Source organism: Elephas maximus, chromosome 3 (assembly GCF_024166365.1).
Source record: "Elephas maximus indicus isolate mEleMax1 chromosome 3, mEleMax1 primary haplotype, whole genome shotgun sequence".
NCBI classification, from domain to species: domain Eukaryota; kingdom Metazoa; phylum Chordata; class Mammalia; order Proboscidea; family Elephantidae; genus Elephas; species Elephas maximus.
This window is the reverse complement of record NC_064821.1, coordinates 146,787,931-146,807,331: the sequence shown is the minus strand read 5'-3', so window position 1 is coordinate 146,807,331 and position 19,401 is coordinate 146,787,931. Positions and strand designations below refer to the sequence as shown.

Sequence of the window (19,401 nt, the reverse complement as noted above, 5' to 3'; positions counted from 1 at the left end):
TAGTATATTTCCAGGCTTTGTATATTCAAAAATATCTGTTGTGACATTATAGAACCCAACATACCCAATACTTTCACTGGGTATACAATTCTAATGACACAATCTTTTCCCCTCAGAAGCATGTAAATACTATTCCATTCTGTTCTAGCAGTTAGAATTCCAGATAAGAAGTCTGATGCCAGTCTGATTCTCTTTTCTTAGAATTCTGAAACTTAGCCAGGTCTTGCCTAGATGTTAGTTTTTCACTATTTTTTCCTAGGACTCGGTGAACTCTTAGGATCTTTCTTCAGTTTAGGATCATTTTCTTTTACATCCACTTCTGCCATTCCTGGCACTTAGTGATTTTTTTTTTTTTTTTTGCTGGGAATTCTGGGAGAATTACTTTAGCTCAACTTCTGATATATCAACAAGGTCTTCAGCTATATTTAATATGATCATTATTGACTCCATTTTTAAATTTTGATTTATTTATTTATTTATTTTTAATTCCCAAGAGCTTTTTTGTTTGAGATTGCTCCTTTTATAAAACATACTATTCTCGTCTAATTAATGGGGTATCTCTTTAGATTTCAATGTGATTATGAAATAAAAAGTTATTTTATGTTTTAATATTAACTATTTGGGCAGGGCTTTTTTGCATTGAACCTGTTGAGTCTCTTCATAATGTCTGACTATGTTTCATTTTCAGCTTATAATTATAAATGATAGTCTGATAGAACTTTCTGTAGTGATGAAAATGTTCTATTCTGCACTGTCCAATATGTTAGCCCCTAGCCACAGGTAGCTATTAAGCACATGAAATGTGGTTAGTGCAACTGAGGAACCAAATTTTAAATTTTATTCAATTAATTTAAATATAACACTTAATAGCCTCATGTGACATGGCTACGGTATTGGAGAATGAAGGTCTAGATTATTCAGTATTCTTGGCTGATATAAGGTCCGCCACAAATATATCAATCACTATCGATTTCTTCAGCAAGATACATACCCCTACATTCTCATCTGGTGTCTTCCATGGAGGTACAAAAGATGGCTGAAAGAACGTGGCAGATGTAACTGCCCTATGATGTAATGGAGAAAGAGACCAGTAGGTGGACCTGCCCCTTTAGCAGTGCTTGGTGAGAAGGTCTTTCTCCCCAGTGTGGCAGAGAAGGGTGGCCAGCAGTAAGTACAATAGGCATGTTAAACGACCCCCATTAAGGATTCACTTCTGAGTCTCTGCAGAAGCTCTTCCCAGCTTCAGATTCATGAGTAGAGACCATTCAGGACTGGGATAGAGTTTTCTCTCTTAACACTGGTTGTACTGCTCCAGCAGGAAGTGAAACAGAGATTCTTAGTCCTACACTGTGGTGCCACTTTTATAATGAGAAAAAAATGTCACTTAAAAAAATCCAAAATCTTTGGCTTTCTTATTGTGAAAAAATCAACTGCTAAGTTCTAAAGTGTCACAATCTACAGTACATAATAACCTTCCAAATGGTTCACTAAACTATGAAATAATTTAGCAGATAAACAAATATGGTGATAGACCTGGAGGGAAATATTCAATACGCATGCCAAATAAAAACCTGAGCCTCCAAATCGGATATAACTTCAGAGAGAAAAAAAGAATGTGTATATGAATAGTTGGGTAAGAACAAGGACACTTGTTCCTTAGGCTAAAAAACAATAAAAAGTTTATAATTATTTTATCACTCATATATATATATATACACACACACACACATTCTAAGTGCTCTATACTATTGGTAAACTATAATATTTTTTACATTCTTCTTATACTTCTTCAAATTCTTCTTCAATTATCAAATACACTCTAGAATAAGAAATTAAATGACATTTTACTGATATCAGAGATAAGAATTTCCATGTCATTCTTTTCTGACTGAGATTTTTGAATTGGGGGAAAAAAAATGCACAGAAGAGGAGAGAGGCCTGTGCAGGAAGACCACGGGCTCTCAGTCAGACATTTAGGAAGGTTCTACAATATACTGGTAGGACCTTTTCCAAGGTATTTCTGTCTCTCATCTCACAGTTGTCATTTGTAAAATGAGGATACTATTACCTGTCTCACAATTACTGAAAGGACCAATTAATTACTGGCACACTGAATGGTCTCAACTATTATCTCCTTTCACACTTTCTAAAAAGTAAAAGTTTGCATTACTTTGTATGTCGAACAGACTCTTTCTGAAGTAGTTCAGTGTGAACACTGCTTCCTAAAACAGAAATGGGAGCATCTTGGTTCATCATGCAAAGGAAAGAAACTGTCATATATGCTGCTATGGCTGAATTATAGCAGGGAGATTCATATACTGACCTTGTTTGACATTGATTTTCCAAGAATATATTTTAATAATGTGTTAGTAAGGGATCCTATTTACAAGTGACCAAAACTCAGCTCAAGCAAACTTTAAAAAGGTTTGTATGTGGTGGGGAGAAGTGGGGAGAAGGGGACAGGGATCCTCACTTCCAAGAAAGAAAATAACCACCAAGGCAGGAACAACACAGATGCAGCTGGGCCTATGAAACCATTGAAGTCAGGGACTCACCATCTGGTTTCTCACCTGTTTATTCCTGTGTATTAACTCTATGCTTTTCTCTATTTGAAGACAGTCTTTATCCACAGGGTGAAAACATGCCAGTAGCTCCCAAGTTTTATATTTTACATAGTTTGCCACTAATAGGAGACTGATTCCACTCTGGATCCCCAAGGCCAAAAAGCCCAGAGAAAGACTTTGACTGGCCTGAGTTGGGTCACTATCCACTCCCGAACTGCCAGGACTCAGGATGTTACTCCACTGCAGCCCTGTGGCAGTTCCCAGAGTGGGGGGTGGATGGAGGCAATTTACGTAAGAAACAGTTCTAGTTTCCTTCTTCAATAAAAGAGTAGATCCACTTTTTTTTTGACCCCAAATTCAGACTAAAACATTAAGATGAAGTGAGCAAGTGGGAGTAGAGAAGTAAATTTAAAGGCAGGCACAAATGTGATTTGGAGGGTAAACACCAGTCATGGGGGATGGAGCCAAGATGGTGAGACGTACCTTATCATCCCCTTATAGCAAGACATGAAAAAATAAGTGAAACAAATGCAGACAACAACCGTGGAACCCTGAACATCAAACAGGAAGGATAAAGAATTGAATCGAACACCGACTGGTTGAACAAACAAAAAATGAACGAACACAGCGAGTGACGAGTATCCGGAAACAGAGGATCTCTACCAACCACCCCAGCTCTACACGGCCCTGACCTTGAGGGTGAGTAGTGCCCATGAAGCAGGGGAGACTCAGAGTAGCAGAGCGAGGTCTCCCACCTCAGCAGACCCTGGATGCCACCCACCCCACACTTGGTCGAGAGTAGGTCCCAACTGCTGGCTACAGCAGACAATAAGTGCCTGGGCACTACATCCACTAAGCAGAGGAGCCCGCTCTGCCTCCCCTACTCTCCTGATTGGAAGCAGCAGGGGACCCCATACTCAGGACACCCCATGTGACACAGGATGCACAACATGAGTCCCATGCCTCTCCCTCACCCAGTGCCATCTATCACCCTCCCTCGACTCACCTGATGAATAGTTGTAGGCACCCTCCCGTGCATGCGTCCACCCATCACCTATACCCCCTGGGCCTCGCAGAGCAGTAGACGCTGCACGCATCTGTGCACGTGCCCACCGTACCAGCACCTGGCCTGGCCCAAAGACAGGTGACAGAAGCATGACTGTTCAGAGGCCTAACCACCACTCCCTCCCCACCCTCCCCTCCACCCAGCAAGAGGTGCTGGCAGCGCTGCCATGCGTGTGTCTGCCTGCTGCTCCCCCTCCCCTCGTCAGTGAGAGACAATAGCATCTCAGCCATGCATGTCCCCACCTGCCACTCCCTCCCCCACCGCCCACCTGGCAAGAAGCACTGGTGGTGCATCCACCTCATGCCTGCCAATCCTGCACCCCTTACCCCTGCCCGGCGAGATACGCAGGTAGTGCAACTTCACACGCGTCCATCCATTCTTCCCTTCTTCCTCCCCTTGCCCAGTGCATGGTGCTGGCGGCGCAAGACCAAACACACCTGCTCATCATTCCCACCACCTTCTCTTGCCTGGTGAGAGGCACTGGCGGAACAATTGCACACACATCCACCTACTGCTTCCACCCAGTGTTAGGTGGAGCCAGCAAAACCATATACACTTGCCTACCTGCCATCAATGCCCTCACCACCCACTGCCCCTCAACCAGCAAGCAGCGACAACAAAGCCCCCACTCACACAACACACCCACCACAACTGCCATGCCACCCACTTGGCAAGGACCACTCCCCACTTCCACACCACTGGACCAGTGACAGATGATGGCCAACCCCTGCCCAGACCATCCTCAGCTGCCCAGCAAGACCAGCAAACAGAGACTTGCGACCACACATCCAGCCACTGATACACCCACCCGGAGACAGGGGATGTGCACTCAAGTGTGGCCAGACTACTAACCAGAGAAGCATGTCAGCACTGCCTGCTAGTAAATAAATATAATAATACCTCTGAGACAACAGACAATATCAAATCACCTGAAGAAGCAGGACAAGATGGCTCCGGCAAATGTCAAAAATAAAGAACCAGAAAAATCTCCCTGAGAAAGAAAAGGTAATCAGACTACAGGATAAAGAATTCAAAAGACTTATGTATAGAATCCTCCAAGAAATCAAGGAAAACACAGACAAAAACAAGGAACACACAAACACTGGAAGAATTCAGGGAAACAATATCAGAACAAAATGACAAAATAAATAGACAATTAGAAACCACACAGAAACAGCAATCAGAAATCCAGAAGATTAACAATAAAATCTCAGAAATAGACAACTCAATGGAAGGGCATAAGAGCAGAACTGAAGAAATAGGAGACAGAATCAGTGAATTAGAGGGCAAATTCCTTGACATTAGCTTGTTTGAGGAACAATCAGAAAAAACAGTGATGAAAAATGAAAAAAGCCTAGGAGTTATTTGGGACACTATCAAAAGGAATAATCTACATGTGATCAGAATCCCAAAACAGGTGGATGCGATAAAAAGCACATAGATAATATTTGGATATTCGCTGGCAGAAAACTTCCCTAACATCATGAAAGTCAAGAATATATCCATCCAACAAGCACAATGAAACCCCATAAAGGATAGATCCTAAAAGAAAATCACCAAAACACATTATCAGTGAACTCTCCAAAACCAAAGACAAAGAAAAGCTCCTGAGAGCAGCTGGGAAAAATGAAAGACTACCTATGAAGATGAACCAATAAGAAAAAGGTCTGACTTCTTAGCAGAAACCAAGCCTGATGGTTACAGTTGTGTGTCAACCTGGCTGGGCCCCAATCCTCAGTGGCTGGGCAGTTATGATGTAGTCTGGCAGCTCTTTCCTGGTGTAATCACTTCCATAATGAGGTATGATATAATGTGATCACCTAGATGATGAGATCCATTGTGAGCAGCCAATCAGTTCAAAGTGATTTTCCTTAGGGGTGTGGACTGCATCCAATATAGGTGGACTTTCTGACAAAGCTCACTGGCTCTGGCTTGCTCTGGATCCTGCAGCTGGCTCCTGTTCACGTGGCCTCCAGTTCTTGGGACTTGAGCTAGCAGTTTATCTGCTGTCTTACCTGCTGATCTTGGGATTTGCCAGCTTCCACACCTGTGAGCCAAAGGCCTCCGATCTGATCTTCTGATCCTGGATTTACCAGTACCTGTGGCTATGTGAGTCAGGAGAAGTCTCCAGCTTGACCCACGAACTTGGGCCTTTCCAGCCTCTACAACCACGTGAGCCATTTCCTTTATATAAATCACTCTCTCTGTATATATTTTTGGGGTCCTGGTGGCACACTGGTTAAGAGCTTGGCTACTAACCAAAAGGTCAGCAGTTCAAATCCATCAGCCACTCTTTGGAAACCCAATGGAGCAGTTCTACTTTGTGTTACAGGGTCACTACAAGTCAGAATTGACTCGATGGCAATGATTTTATATATACGTGTGTGTGTGTGTGTATATATATATATATTTATACACCACACTGGTTTTGCTTCCCTAGAGAACCCAGTCTAAGACATCATGTAAGCAAGAAGGCCATGGGATGAAATATATAAAACACTGAAAGAAAAAATTGCCAACCAAGAATTATATATCCAAAAATTAAGGGAATTTGTAAAAACCAGACCAACCTTACAAGAAATATTAAAGGGAGTCCTATGGACAGAGAACCATCAATGCAGGACAAGAACCTGAGATTAAGACATATGATAGCATGAGCTAGATACCAATCTGGATAAAGAATTCTCAAAAACAGAACAAGGCTAAAAGGGTGAAAACAGGGAACGAGAGATATCAATCTGTAAATGATGACAACTTCAAAGTTATAGAATTAAGAGAGGAAGTCACGGCAATATCAAGAAATAAAAGACTGCTTTAAGCTTAGAAAACAAAGGTGAATCTTAGCGTAACCAGAAAGAAAATTAACAAACCTACTCATCACAATAAAAAAACCATAAAGACTCAGTAAACACAAAATCAACAACAATGAAGGAAATGAAAAGAAAATCTACAGACAAAAAGAACTCAACACAAAAATTAAGGAGAGCAAAGAAATCGTCAATACCACACACACATAAAAAGCATAATAAAATGGCAGCAGTGAACTAATACCTGTAGATAATCACACTGGATGTAAAAGAATTAAATGTGCCAGGGAAGAGGCAGAGAGCAGCAGAATGGATTAAAAAAACACAACCCACTGATATGCTGTCTACAAGAGACACATGTTAGACACAAAGATATAAATAAACAAAAACTCAAAGTATGGAAAAAATATATCTAGCAAACAATAGCTAAAAAAGAATAGAAGTGGCAATATTAATCTCTGACAAAGTAAACTTTAAGGCAAAATCCACCATAAAAAAAGATGTAACCAGAAAAAATATATACACATGCAATGACAGGTCTCCAAAATACATAAACTCTAACAGCACTGAAAATAGAAACAGAAGATTCCACAATAATAGTAGGAGATTTTAATGAGCCACTTTTGGTGATAGACCAAATAAAAAGAAACTCAATGAAGATACTGAAGATCTAAATACCGCCATCAAACAACTGAACCTCCCAGACATGAACAGAACACTCCATCCAACAGCAGCACAGTACAAATTCATTTCCAATGCACATGGAACATTCTCCAGAATAAGCCAAATTTTAGGCCACAAAGCAAGCCTCAATAAATTAAAAAACATCAAAATAATACAAAGCATTTTCTCAGACCACTACGCTATAAAATCAACAAGACGAGCAGGTAAAAATATCAAATACATGGAAACTGAATGACACATTGCTTATAAATCGCTGGATAACTGAAGAAATAAAAGAGGAAATAAAAAAATTCCTAAAATCAAACAAAACCTTTGGCACACAGGAAAAGTAGTACACAGAAGGCAACTTACAGCTATAAAGACACACTTCAAAATAGAAATAAGGGCGAAAATCAAAACGCTAACCCTACAACTTGAACAAACGGAAGGAGAGCAACAAAGGAAGACCACAGTCGCCAGAAGAAAGTAAATAATAAAGATTACATCAGAAATGAATGAAACAGAGAACAGAAAAACAACAGAAAGAATCAACAAAGAGTAGAAGCTGGTTCTTTGAAAGGATCAATAAAGTCGGCAAACCACTGCCCACAACGACAAAAGAAAAACAGAAGATGCAAATCACCCAAATAAGAAATGAGATGGGTGACATTATGACAGAACCAACTGAAATAAAAAGAATCATAAGAATACTATGACAAAGTGTATTCCCAACAAATTTGAAAACCTAGAGGAAATGGACATATTTCTAGAAATATACTACCTACCTAAACTAACACAAACTGAAGTAAAAAGTCTGAATAGACCCATAATAAAAGAAGAAATTGATGAGGTAATAAATTAAACCCCGAATAAAAAAAGGCCTGACCCAGATGGATTCAATGGAGAATTCTACCAACCATTCAGAAAAGAGCTCACGCCAATACTACTCAAACTATTTCAGAGCATAGAAAAGGGAGGACTTATCCCAAACTCCTTCTATGAGGCCAGCCTAACCGTGATACCAAAGCCAGGCAAAGACAGCACCAAAAAAGAAAATTACAGACCAATATCCCCTATGAATAGAGATGCAAAAATTTTCAACAAAATTCTAGCCAATAGAATTCAACAACATATCAAAAAAATAATACATTATGACCAGGTAGGATTCATACCAGGTATGCAAGGTTGGTTTGACATTAGAAAATCAACCAATATAATCCACCACATAAATAAAAGAACCACTTGATCATCTCAACGCAGAAAAGGCATTTGATAAAGTTCAAGACCCATTCCTGATAAAAATTCTCAGCAAAATAGGAATAGAAGGGAAATTCCTCAATATATTAAAAGGCGTTTACACAAAACCAATAGCCAACATTATCCTCAATGGAGAGAGACTGAAAACATTCCACTTGATAATGACAACTAGAGAAGGCTGCCCTTTATCACCACACCTATTCGACAGTTTATACTGGAAGTCCTAGCTAGAGCAATTAAGCACGAAAAGAAAATAAAGTGCATTCAAATTTGCAAGGAAGAAATAAAACTATCCCTATTCGCAGATGATACGATCCTATACAGAGAAAATCCCAAAGACTCCACAAGAAAGCTACTGGAACTAATAAAAGGATTCAGCAAAGTAGCAGGATACAAGATCAACATACAAAAATTAGTTGGATTCCTCTGTAACAAAAAACCCCCACGTGTCTGTCAGTTTGTTGTACTGTGGGGGCTTGTGTGTTGCTGCGATGCTGGAAGCTATGCCACTGGTATTCAGATAACAGCAGGGTCACCCATGGAGGAAGGGTTTCAGCTGAGCTTCCAGACTAAGGCAGACTAGGAAGAAGGACCCAGCAGTCTACTTCTGAAAAGCATTAGCCAGTGAAAACCTTATGAATAGCAGTGGAACGCTGTCTGATATAGTGCTGGAAGATGAGCCCCCAGGTTGGAAGGCACTGAAAAGATGACTGGGGAAGAGCTGCTCGTCAAAGTAGAGTTGACCTTAATGACATGGATGTAGTAAAGCTTTCCAGACCTTCATTTGCTGATGTGGCATGACTCAAGATGAGAAGAAACAGCTGCAAACATCCATTAATAATTGGAACCTGGAATGTAAGAAGTATGAATCTAGGAAAATTGGAAATCGTCAAAAATGAAATGGAACGCATAAACATCGATATCCTAGGCATTAGTGAGCTGAAATGGACTGGTATTGGCCATTCTGAATCAGACAATCATCTAGTCTACTATGCTGGGAATGACAACTCGGAGAGGAATGATGTTGCATTCATCATCAAAAAGAACATTTCAAGATTATCCTGAAGTACAATGCTGTTGGTGATAGAATAATATCCATACGCCTACAAGGAAGACCAGTTAATATGACTATTATTCAAATTTACGCACCAACAACTAGGGCCAAAGGTGAATAGAAGATTTTTATCAGCTGCTGCAGTCTGAAATTGATTGAACATGCAATCAAGATGCATTGATAATTACTGGTGATTGGAATGTGAAAGTTGGAAACAAAGAAGGATCAGCAGTTGGAAAATATGGCCTTGGTGATAGAAACAACGCCAGAGATTGAATGATAGAATTTTGCAAGACCAACGACTTCTTCATTGCAAATACTTTCTTTCACCAACATAAACGGCGACTATTTTTTTATACACATGGACCTTACCAGATGGAATACACAGAAATCAAATTGACTACATCTGTGGGAAGAGACAATGGAAAAGCTCAATATCACCAGTCAGAACAAGGCCAGGGGCCGACCGTGGAACAGACCATCAATTGCTCATATGCAAGTTCAAGCTGAAACTGAAGAAAATCAGAGCAAGTCCACGAGAGCCAAAATATGACCTTGAGTATATCTCACCTGAATTTAGAGACCATCTCAAGAATAGATTTGATGCATCAAACACTAGTGACCAAAGACTAGACGAGTTGTGGAATGACATCAAGGACATCATCCATGAAGAAAGCAAGAGGTCACTGAAAGGTCAGGAAAGAAAGAAAAGACCAAGATGGAGTCAGAGGAGGCTCTGAAACTTGCTCTTGAGCGTTGAGCAGCTAAAGTAAAAGGAAGAATTCATGAAGTAAAAGAACTGAACAGAAGATTTCAAAGGGCCTCTGGAGAAGACAAAGTATTATAATGACATGTGCAAAGAGCTGGAGATGGAAAACCAAAAGGGAAGAACACGTTGAGTGTTTCTCAAGCTGAAAGAACTGAAGAAAAAATTCAAGCCTCGAGTTGCAATAGTGAAGGATTCCATGGGGGAAAATATTAAACGACACAGGAAGCATCAAAAGAAGATGGAAGGAATACACAGAGTCTTATACCAAAAAGAATTAGTCGATAGTCAACCATTTCAAGAGGTGGCATATGATCAGGAACCAGTGGTACTGAAGGAAGAAGTCCAAGCTGCTCTGAAGGCATTGGCAAAAAACAAGCCTCCAGGAATTGATGGAATATCAATTAAGATGTTTCAACAAACAGATGCAGCACTGGAGGTGTTCACTCATCTATGCCAAGAAATATGAAAGACAGCTTCCTTGCCAACTGATTGGAAGAGATCCATATTTATGCCTATTCCCAAGAAGGGTGATCCAACTGAATGTGGAAATTATAGAACAATATCATTAATACTACATGCAAGCAAAATTTTGCTGAAGATTATTCAAAAACGGCTGCAGCAGTATATCGACAGGGAACTGCCAGAAATTCGGGCCGGTTTCAGAAGAGGATGTGGACCAGGGATATCATTGCTGATGTCAGATGGATCCTGGCTGAAAGCAGAGAATACCAGAAGGAGGTTTACCTGTGTTTTATTGATTACGCAAAGGCATTCGACTGTGTGGATCATAACAAACTATGGATAACACTGTGAAGAATGGGAATTCCAGAACACTTAATTGTGCTCACGAGGAACTTTTACATAGATCAAGAGGCAGTTGTTAGGACAGAACAAGGGGATACTGATTGGTTTAAGGTCAGGAAAGGCGTGCATCAGGGTTGTATTCTATCACCATACCTATTTTATCTGTATGTAGAACAAATAATACGAGAAGCTGGACTATATGAAGAAGAACGGGCATCAGGATTGGAGGAAGACTCATTAACAACCTGCGTTATGCAGATGACACAACCTTGCTTGCTGAAAGTGAAGAGGACTTGAAGCACTTACTAATGAAGATCAAAGACCACAGCCTTCAGTATGGATTGCACCTCAACACAAAGAAAACAAAAATCCTCACAACTGGACCAATGAGCAACATCATGATAAACGGAGAAAAGATTGAAGTTGTCAAGGATTTCATTTTACTTGGATCCACAATCAACAGCCATGGAAGCAGCAGTCAAGAAATCAAAAGACGCATTGCTTTGGGCAAATCTGCTGCAAAGGACCTCTTCAAAGTGCTGAAGAGCAAAGATGTCACCCTGAAGACTAAGGTGCGCTTGACCCAACCCAGGGTATGTTCAATCACATCATATGCATGTGAAAGCTGGATAATGAATAAGGAAGACTGAAGAAGAGTTGACGCCTTTGAATTGTGGTGTTGGCGAAGAATATTGAATACACCATGAACTGCCAAAAGAACGAACAAATCTGTCTTGAAAGAAGTGCGGCCAGAATGCTCCTTAGAGGCAAGGATGGCGAGACTGCGTCTTACATACTTCGGACATGTTGTCAGGAGGGATCAGTCTCTGGAGAAGGACATCATGCTTGGCAGAGCACAGGGTCAGCGGAAAAGAGGAAGACCCTCAACAAGGTGGATCGACACAGTGGCTGCAACAATGGGCTCAAGCATAGCAGCGATTGTGGGGATGGCTCAGGACTGGGCAGTTTTTCGTTCTGTTGTGCATAGGGTCGCTGTGAATCGGAACTGACTTGACGGCACCTAACAACAACAACAACATAACAAAAAAAAGAACTTGGAAAAGGAAATCAGGAAAACAATAGCATTTACAATAGTCCCCCCCCCCCAATAAAATATTTAGGAATGAATCTAATCAGAGACATAAATGACCTATACAAAGAAAACTGCAAAACACCACTGCAAAAAACTAAGAGACCTACATAAATGGAAAAACATACCATATTCATGGCTAGGAAGAGTTAATATTGTGAAAACGTCAATGTTACCCAGAGCAATCTATAGATATAATGTAATCCCGACCCAAATTCCAAAAGCTTTCTTTAATGAGATAGAAAAACTAAGCACAAACTTTATACGGAAAGGAAAGAGGCAAGGGATAAATAAAGAATTACTGAAGAAGAACAAAGTAGGAGGTCTCACACTTCCTAATCTCAGAACCTACTACACAGCCACGGTAATCAAAACAGCCTGGTATGGGTGCAATGACAGGCACATAGACCAATGGAACCGAATTGAGAACCTAGAAGTAAATCCATCCACCCATGGTCAGGTGATCTTCGACAAGGGGCCAAAAGCTATTAGATGGAGAAGAGACAGTCTCTTCAACAAATGCAAAACTGGATGTCCATCTGTAAAAAAATGAAATAGGACCCATGCCTCACCATATACAAAAACTAATTCAAAGTTAAAGACTTAAATATATTATATCAAAGACCTAAATATATTATGCTGAGTGCAATAAGTCAATCACAAAAGGATAAATACCGTATAACACCACTACTATAAAAATTTATTAAAAGGTTTACACAGAAAAAGAAATAATGTTTGATGGTTATGAGGGAGGGGAGGGGTAGGGATAGAAAGACACTAAATAGACAATAGATAAGCGGTAACTTTGGTGAGAGTAAGACAGTACACAATACTGGGGAAGCCACCACAACTTGTACAAGGCAAGGTCATGGAAGCTCCATAGATACATCCAAATTCCCTGAGGGATCGAATTACAGGGCTGAGGGCTGTGGGCGCCATGGTCTTGGGGAACATCTAGCTCAACTGGCATACCATTTTATAAAGAAAATGTTCTACATTCTACTCTGGTGAGTAGCATCTGGGGTCTTAAAAGCCTGTGAGTGGCCATCTAAGATAGTCCTCTGGTCTCACCCCTTCAGGAGCAAACGAGAATGAAGAAAACTAAAGATACAAGGGAAAAGTTAATCCAAAGGACTAACAGACCACAGCCACGATGGCCTCCACCAGACTGAGTCCAGTACAACTAGATGGTGCCCAGCTACCACCACTGACTGCTCTGCCAGGTATCACAATAGAGCATCTTGGACAGAACTGGAGAAAAACGTAGAACAAAATTCTAACTCACAAAAAAAGACCAGACTTACTGGCCTGACAGAGACTGGAGAAACCCCAAGAGTATGGCCCCAGGACACCTTTTAGCTCAGTAATGAAGTCATTCCAGAGGTTCGCCCTTCATCCAAAGATTAGGTAGGCTCATAAAACAAAACAAGACTAAAGAGGCACACCAGTCCAGGGGCAAGGACTAGAAGGCAGGAGGGGACAGGAAAGCTGGTAATAGGGAACCCAAGGAAAAGAAAGGAGAATGTTGACATGTCGTGGGGTTGTTAACCAATGTCATAAGACAATATGTGTACTAACCGTTTAATGAGAAACTAGTTTGTTCTGTAAACCTTCATCTACAGCACAATAAAAAAAAAAAATAGGTTGTCAGAATTCCCCCACTAACTGTGTCTGACTTGGAAAATGTTACTGATGGGCTTTGATTTCTCCCTACCAGCTGAGAACTGTACTATCACCTTCCTCATGGCACATTTCCGTGAATAAATGAGATGATAAAGAACCAAGCATGTCCCTGGGCCACTTCAAACCCTAGACCTGGAGTGCAAAGTGAAGGTGTTGGGGGGGGAAAAAAAAAAGACCTAAATATGAAACCTACAACTATACAGATCAAGGAAGGAAAAATAGGAACAACACTAGGGCCCCTAATACATGGCGTAAATAGTATAAAAATACACAAAAACTATAATTAAAAATGCACAAACAGGGGAAGATAAACTAGGTGAATGAGACCTCCTAAAAATTAAACACTTATCCTCCTCAAAAGACTTCTCCAAAAGAGTAAAAAACAGAACCTAAAGACTGGGGAAAAAATTTTGGCTAAGACATATCCAACAAGGAGTTAATCTCTAAATCACAGAAATCATCTCGACGACAAAAAACCAAACAATGCAACTAAAAAATGGGCAGAGGACATGAACAGACACTTCTCCAAAGAAGATATTTCAGGCTGCTAACAAAACATGAAGAAATGCTCATGATCATTAGCCATTAGAGAGTTGCAAATGAAAACTACAATGAGATCAATCGAATGTCACTAATCCAAAAAAACATAAAATGACAAATGCTGGTGAAGTTATAGGGAGACTGGAACCCTTATACAGTGCTGGTGGGAATGTAAAATGGTATAACCACTATGGAAAATGCTATGACACTTCCTTAAAAAGCTAGAAACAGAAATACCATATGACCCAGCAATCACACTCCTAGGTATACATAAAAAAAAAAAGGTATATACCCTAGGGAAATAAAAGCCATGACACAAATAGACACATGCACACCCATGTTCATTGCAGCATTATTCACAACAGCAAAAAGCTGGAAACAACCTAAGTGCCTATCAACAGATGAATGGGTAAACGAACTGTGGTACATACAATGCAATACTATGCAAAAGGACAAATATTGTATGATACCACTGTCTTAGACTGGGTTCTCTAGAGAAGCAAAACCAGTAAAGTGTATAAATATATATATAAAAAGAGATTTACATCAAGGAAATGGCTCACGCAGTCATAGAGGGTGCAATATCCCAAGTCCGTGGGTCAAGATAGAGGCTTCTCCTGATTCACATAGCTGCAGGGGCTGGTGAACCCAAGATTTGTAGGTCAGAGAGCAGGGCTCTTGCTCACAGGCTTTGAAGATGGATGATTCCCAAGATCGGCAGGCAAGACTGCAGGTAAGCTGCTAGCTCAAGTCCCAAGAACCGAAGGTCAGATGAATAGCAGCTAGCTGCAGGATCCAGCACGAGGAAAAAGCCCCCAAGCCTTGCCAGAATGTCTACTTATATTCAATGCAGGCCACACGCCCAAGGAAATTCCCTTTCAACTGATTGGCTACTCACAGCAGATCGCATCGTGAGGGTGATCACATATCAAATCTCAACAGAGAAGTGACTGCACATTATATGATTGCCAAAACACTGAGAATCCTGGCCTAGCCAAGCTGACACACAATCTTAACCATCACAACCACTATTATAAAAAACAAACCAACAAAAAGGTTTACACACAGAAAAAAAAAAGTCGTAGGAAAAGACAATTATCAATAAATGCAATACATTGACAAAGAACTTTACATTGACAAATAAATTATTGATAAATGCAATACTTTGACAAAGAGCCAGGAAACACACAAGCTGGACACTTTATGTATGGAACTGTAAATAACAACTTTCATAACTGGAATTAGCTAAAAAACTGTTTCCTCTATTTAAAATAAAGAAAATAAAAGCAATTAAGCAACCACCTTTAATATGCACATTTATTTTGAACAAATTCTTATCTTTGGTAGTAAAGGAAATACACTTCATCAGCAATAAACATCTGGATGCTTCGTGTGGGCAGGGCACTTAAGCATCATCATATTATTTTCAGAGATAATTAAACACAACGGACAAGTTGTAGCTTTTTTAGAAACGATCACTTACCATGGTACTGGAGTATCTTTCAGCTCGATCTACTTCAAAAGCTCTTATTTTATGGGCACTCATTTCATCCGTGTCAGCAAAGATATAATGCCTTGGAGAATAAGCATTAGACAGGTTCCCAAGCAGTCTCAGGATTTCAGTGGTATGCCCACCTGGAAAAATATTGTAAGGCCTAAGATTAAGAAACCTACAGTGGACATATATATCCATTTGACCATGTCATACCAATGTTATGTTTTCTGGGAAAACACACACATACACACCAAAATTCTGTATTTCTCAAAAGACAGAGGAACATTTGGAAACATTAATCTCTGCCCTTGTATAAATACTATTTTTACATGATGGGTGGAGAAGATAATGTTATAAAAATAAAATCAGTACTAGCACTAGGTGCTGAGGAAGGTACCAAGAAGTGCTTATCTTAGCTCCTGTTATCAAGCCTGGTGGGGGGTGGGATACACACACACATACACGGACATGCTGTGTGCATGCACAAAGATAAATAAGGATACAAGATAGCAAGAAAAATTAAAATGTGGGGAGCAAGCAGTTATGAAAAACAATGCCAGAAGAGTAGAGGAGAACCCTAGTAAAGTCTGAGGGATGACTTGAGATATGAAGGTAACGGACAGAGTCATGAATTGAATCGTGTCCCCCAAAAATGTGTGTCAAATTGGCTAGGCCATGATTCCCAGTATGGTGTGGTTATCCACCATTTTGTGATCTGATGTGATTATCCCATTGTTGTGAATCCTAACCTCTATGATTTATGAGGCAGGATTCATTCAGTAAGATTTGGTTGTATCTTAAGTCAATCTCTTTTGAGATATAAGAGAAGCAAGCAGAGAGACAGGGGGACCTTATTACCACCAAGCAAGAAGAGCCAGGAACGTGCATGTCCTTTGGACCTGGGGTCCCTATGCTGAGAAGCTCTTGGACCAAGGGAAGATTGATGACAAGGACATTCCCCCAGACTCTACAGAAAGAGAAAGCCCTCCCCTGAAGCTAGCACCCTGAATTTGGACTTCCAGCCTCCTAAACTGTAAGAGAATAAATTTCTGTTTGTTAAACACATCCACTTGTGATATTTTTGTTATAGCAGCACTAGTTAACTACAACATACAGGCAGGAGTAGAGAGATCATTAGGCAGGGGGAGAGAATTTTAGCAGATGAAATGGCAAGATCTGAAACACGAGTTCAAGGGATGGCGGGAATACTGGGAAGAAAAGTGAAGGTAAGGAAAGGTCAGGAAAGCAAGGAAGTCAAAACAGGAAGGCAGTCACTTAAGGTTTCTGTGAGAAGAAGATAAGGGAGAAATGAGCACTGACCAGCAGGGCTGTGTCTTCCTAAGGAACAGGTTAGTTCCCTGCTTCATCCCCAGCTCCTAGCAGAGCTTTTGGCACAATGCAGGTCCACGATAAGATTTACCAGCTTTGCCAAACAACTCTATGTTTTAGAAATCATACAATCTCCAAAACTGTATATGTGAAAAATTTTGAAATGAAAAATGTTAACATTACACATATATGTACCACAATTAAAAAAAAAAAAAGCACGAATTTAAAAATCACCTGTGCTTATGGTGGAGGTTTTCTTCCTGGAAAAAAGTCAAGGAACATCTGCCTATCATATTGTCATGGACTGAACTGTGCCCTCAAAAATATATGTCACTTATATTGATGAGATCTACAAGATTAGACAATGTCTTAAACCAATCTCTTTTGAGATATAAAAGAGAGAAGCGAGCAGAGAGACATGGGGGACCTCATACCACCTCATAGCACCTTTGGACCTGAGGTTCCTGCACTGAGATGCTCCCAGACCAAGGGAAGACTGATGACAAGGACTTTCCCCCAGAGCCAACAGAGACAGAAAGCCTTCCCTTGGAGCCGACACCCTGAATTCGGACTTCTAGCCTACTGGATTGTGGGAGAATAAACTTCTCTTTGTTAAAACCATTCACTTGTAGTATTTCTGTTACAGCAGCACTACATGACCAAGATGCAGATTAACTGTAAAAGTAAGAGTAACTCAAATTCACTTAAATGTAAGCAAAGCATTTTAAATTCTCATCCATGAGCCCTATTATACCACTCCATGTTCGAGTTCATTTCACAGACTCTGCCTTGGCCCGGTTAATGTCCTTACCATTCTCTGCATTCATCTTACTTGTTACCTCCTCAGTGCTCTGCTCATGCTGTTCTCCCTATCTATGAGGCACCCCCACATCTCCCTCATTGCTGTAAGCAAAAGCTTTCAACAGTGACACTGTCAGCATATAGAAGGCTAGTCAAACAAATAAAGCAGTACTCAACACAAATTCTTCTTTTGTAAGTAGAAAAGGGGAGGGGCTCTCTCTAGATTCTAGGAGGAATTAGATATAGAAATTAAAGTGGGACACATTTAGTATAAATTTCAGGAATTAGAACCATACTTTAACTTGATAAGTTGTTACCCATCTTCTTGCCTAGGGCAAGTAATTTACACATCTGATTTATTCTCACTTTAGTATCTTATAGCCTGGAAAAAGTAGAGTAGTTTGCAAAGTAGGTACTTGTTTTCACAGTTGGAACAATTAAGAATAAAACCTAATAGCCGCAACATCTTCCACTGCAATTAAAACGTCACTGTAACACTGAGAGGACTGCAGGAATAAAGGACAACTATGGTAGCTACTGAAAACCCTGGTGGTATAGTGGTTAAGAGCTGTGTCTGCTGTCTCAGTCATCTAGTGCTGCTATAACAGAAATACCACAAGTGGATGGCTTTAACAAAGAGAAATTTATTCTCTTATAGTCTAGTAGGCTACAAGTCCAAACTCATGGCATCAGCGCCAGGCTAAGGCTTTCTCCATTGGCTCTGGAGGAAGGTCTATGTCATCAACCTTCCCTTTTTCTGGGAGTTTCTCTGCATAAGAATCTCAGGTCCAAAGGACACCCTCCACTCCCAGCACTGCTTTCTTGGTGGTATGAGATTCCCATGTCTCCCTGCTCGCTTCTCTCTTTTATATTTCTAAAGAGATTAGCTTAAAACACTATCTAATCTTGTAGACCTCATCAATATAACTGCCACTAATCCATCTTATTACAATCATAGTGATACGATTTACAACATGTAGGGAAATCACATCAGACGATAAAATCATAGACAATCATACCATACTAGGAACCATGACCTAGCCAAGTTGACAGATATTTTGGGGGCATACAATTCAATCCATAACAGCTGCTAACTAAAAGGATGGCAGTTCGAATCCACCAGGCACTCCCTGGAAACCCTATGGGGCAGTTCTACTCTGTCCTATAGGATTACTATGAGTCGAAATCGACTCGACAGCAAAAGGGTTTGGTTTCTGGTAACTACAGGTGCCCTGGTGGTGCGGTGGTTAAGAGCTCGGCTGCTAACCAAAGGGTCAGCAGTTCAAATTCACCAGCTGCTCCTTGGAAACCCTATGGAGGACTTCTACTCTGTTCTGTAGGGTTGCTATGAGTCGGAATCGACTTGACGGCAACGGGTTTGGTTCTGTCTTTTTTTATGGTAACTAGTTTTTTTTTTTTAGTATACATAGGGAAACCCTGGTGGCCTACTGGTTAAGTGCTATGGCTGCTAACCAAAGG

The 19,401-nt window shown here is 40.4% G+C and overlaps 1 protein-coding gene across 4 annotated transcripts in view; it reads right to left on the bottom strand.

Moving 5' to 3' along the window:
* Nucleotides 1-19,401, bottom strand: part of ALG14 (ALG14 UDP-N-acetylglucosaminyltransferase subunit) — a 925,968-nt gene that overhangs the window by 103,549 nt on the left and 803,018 nt on the right. For all 4 annotated transcript variants that reach the window (XM_049879731.1, XM_049879730.1, XM_049879733.1 and 1 more), the window contains exon 2: nucleotides 15,781-15,932. In XM_049879731.1, coding sequence (XP_049735688.1) covers nucleotides 15,781-15,932 — 152 coding nt within the window. The remainder of the gene's footprint in view (nucleotides 1-15,780; nucleotides 15,933-19,401) is intronic.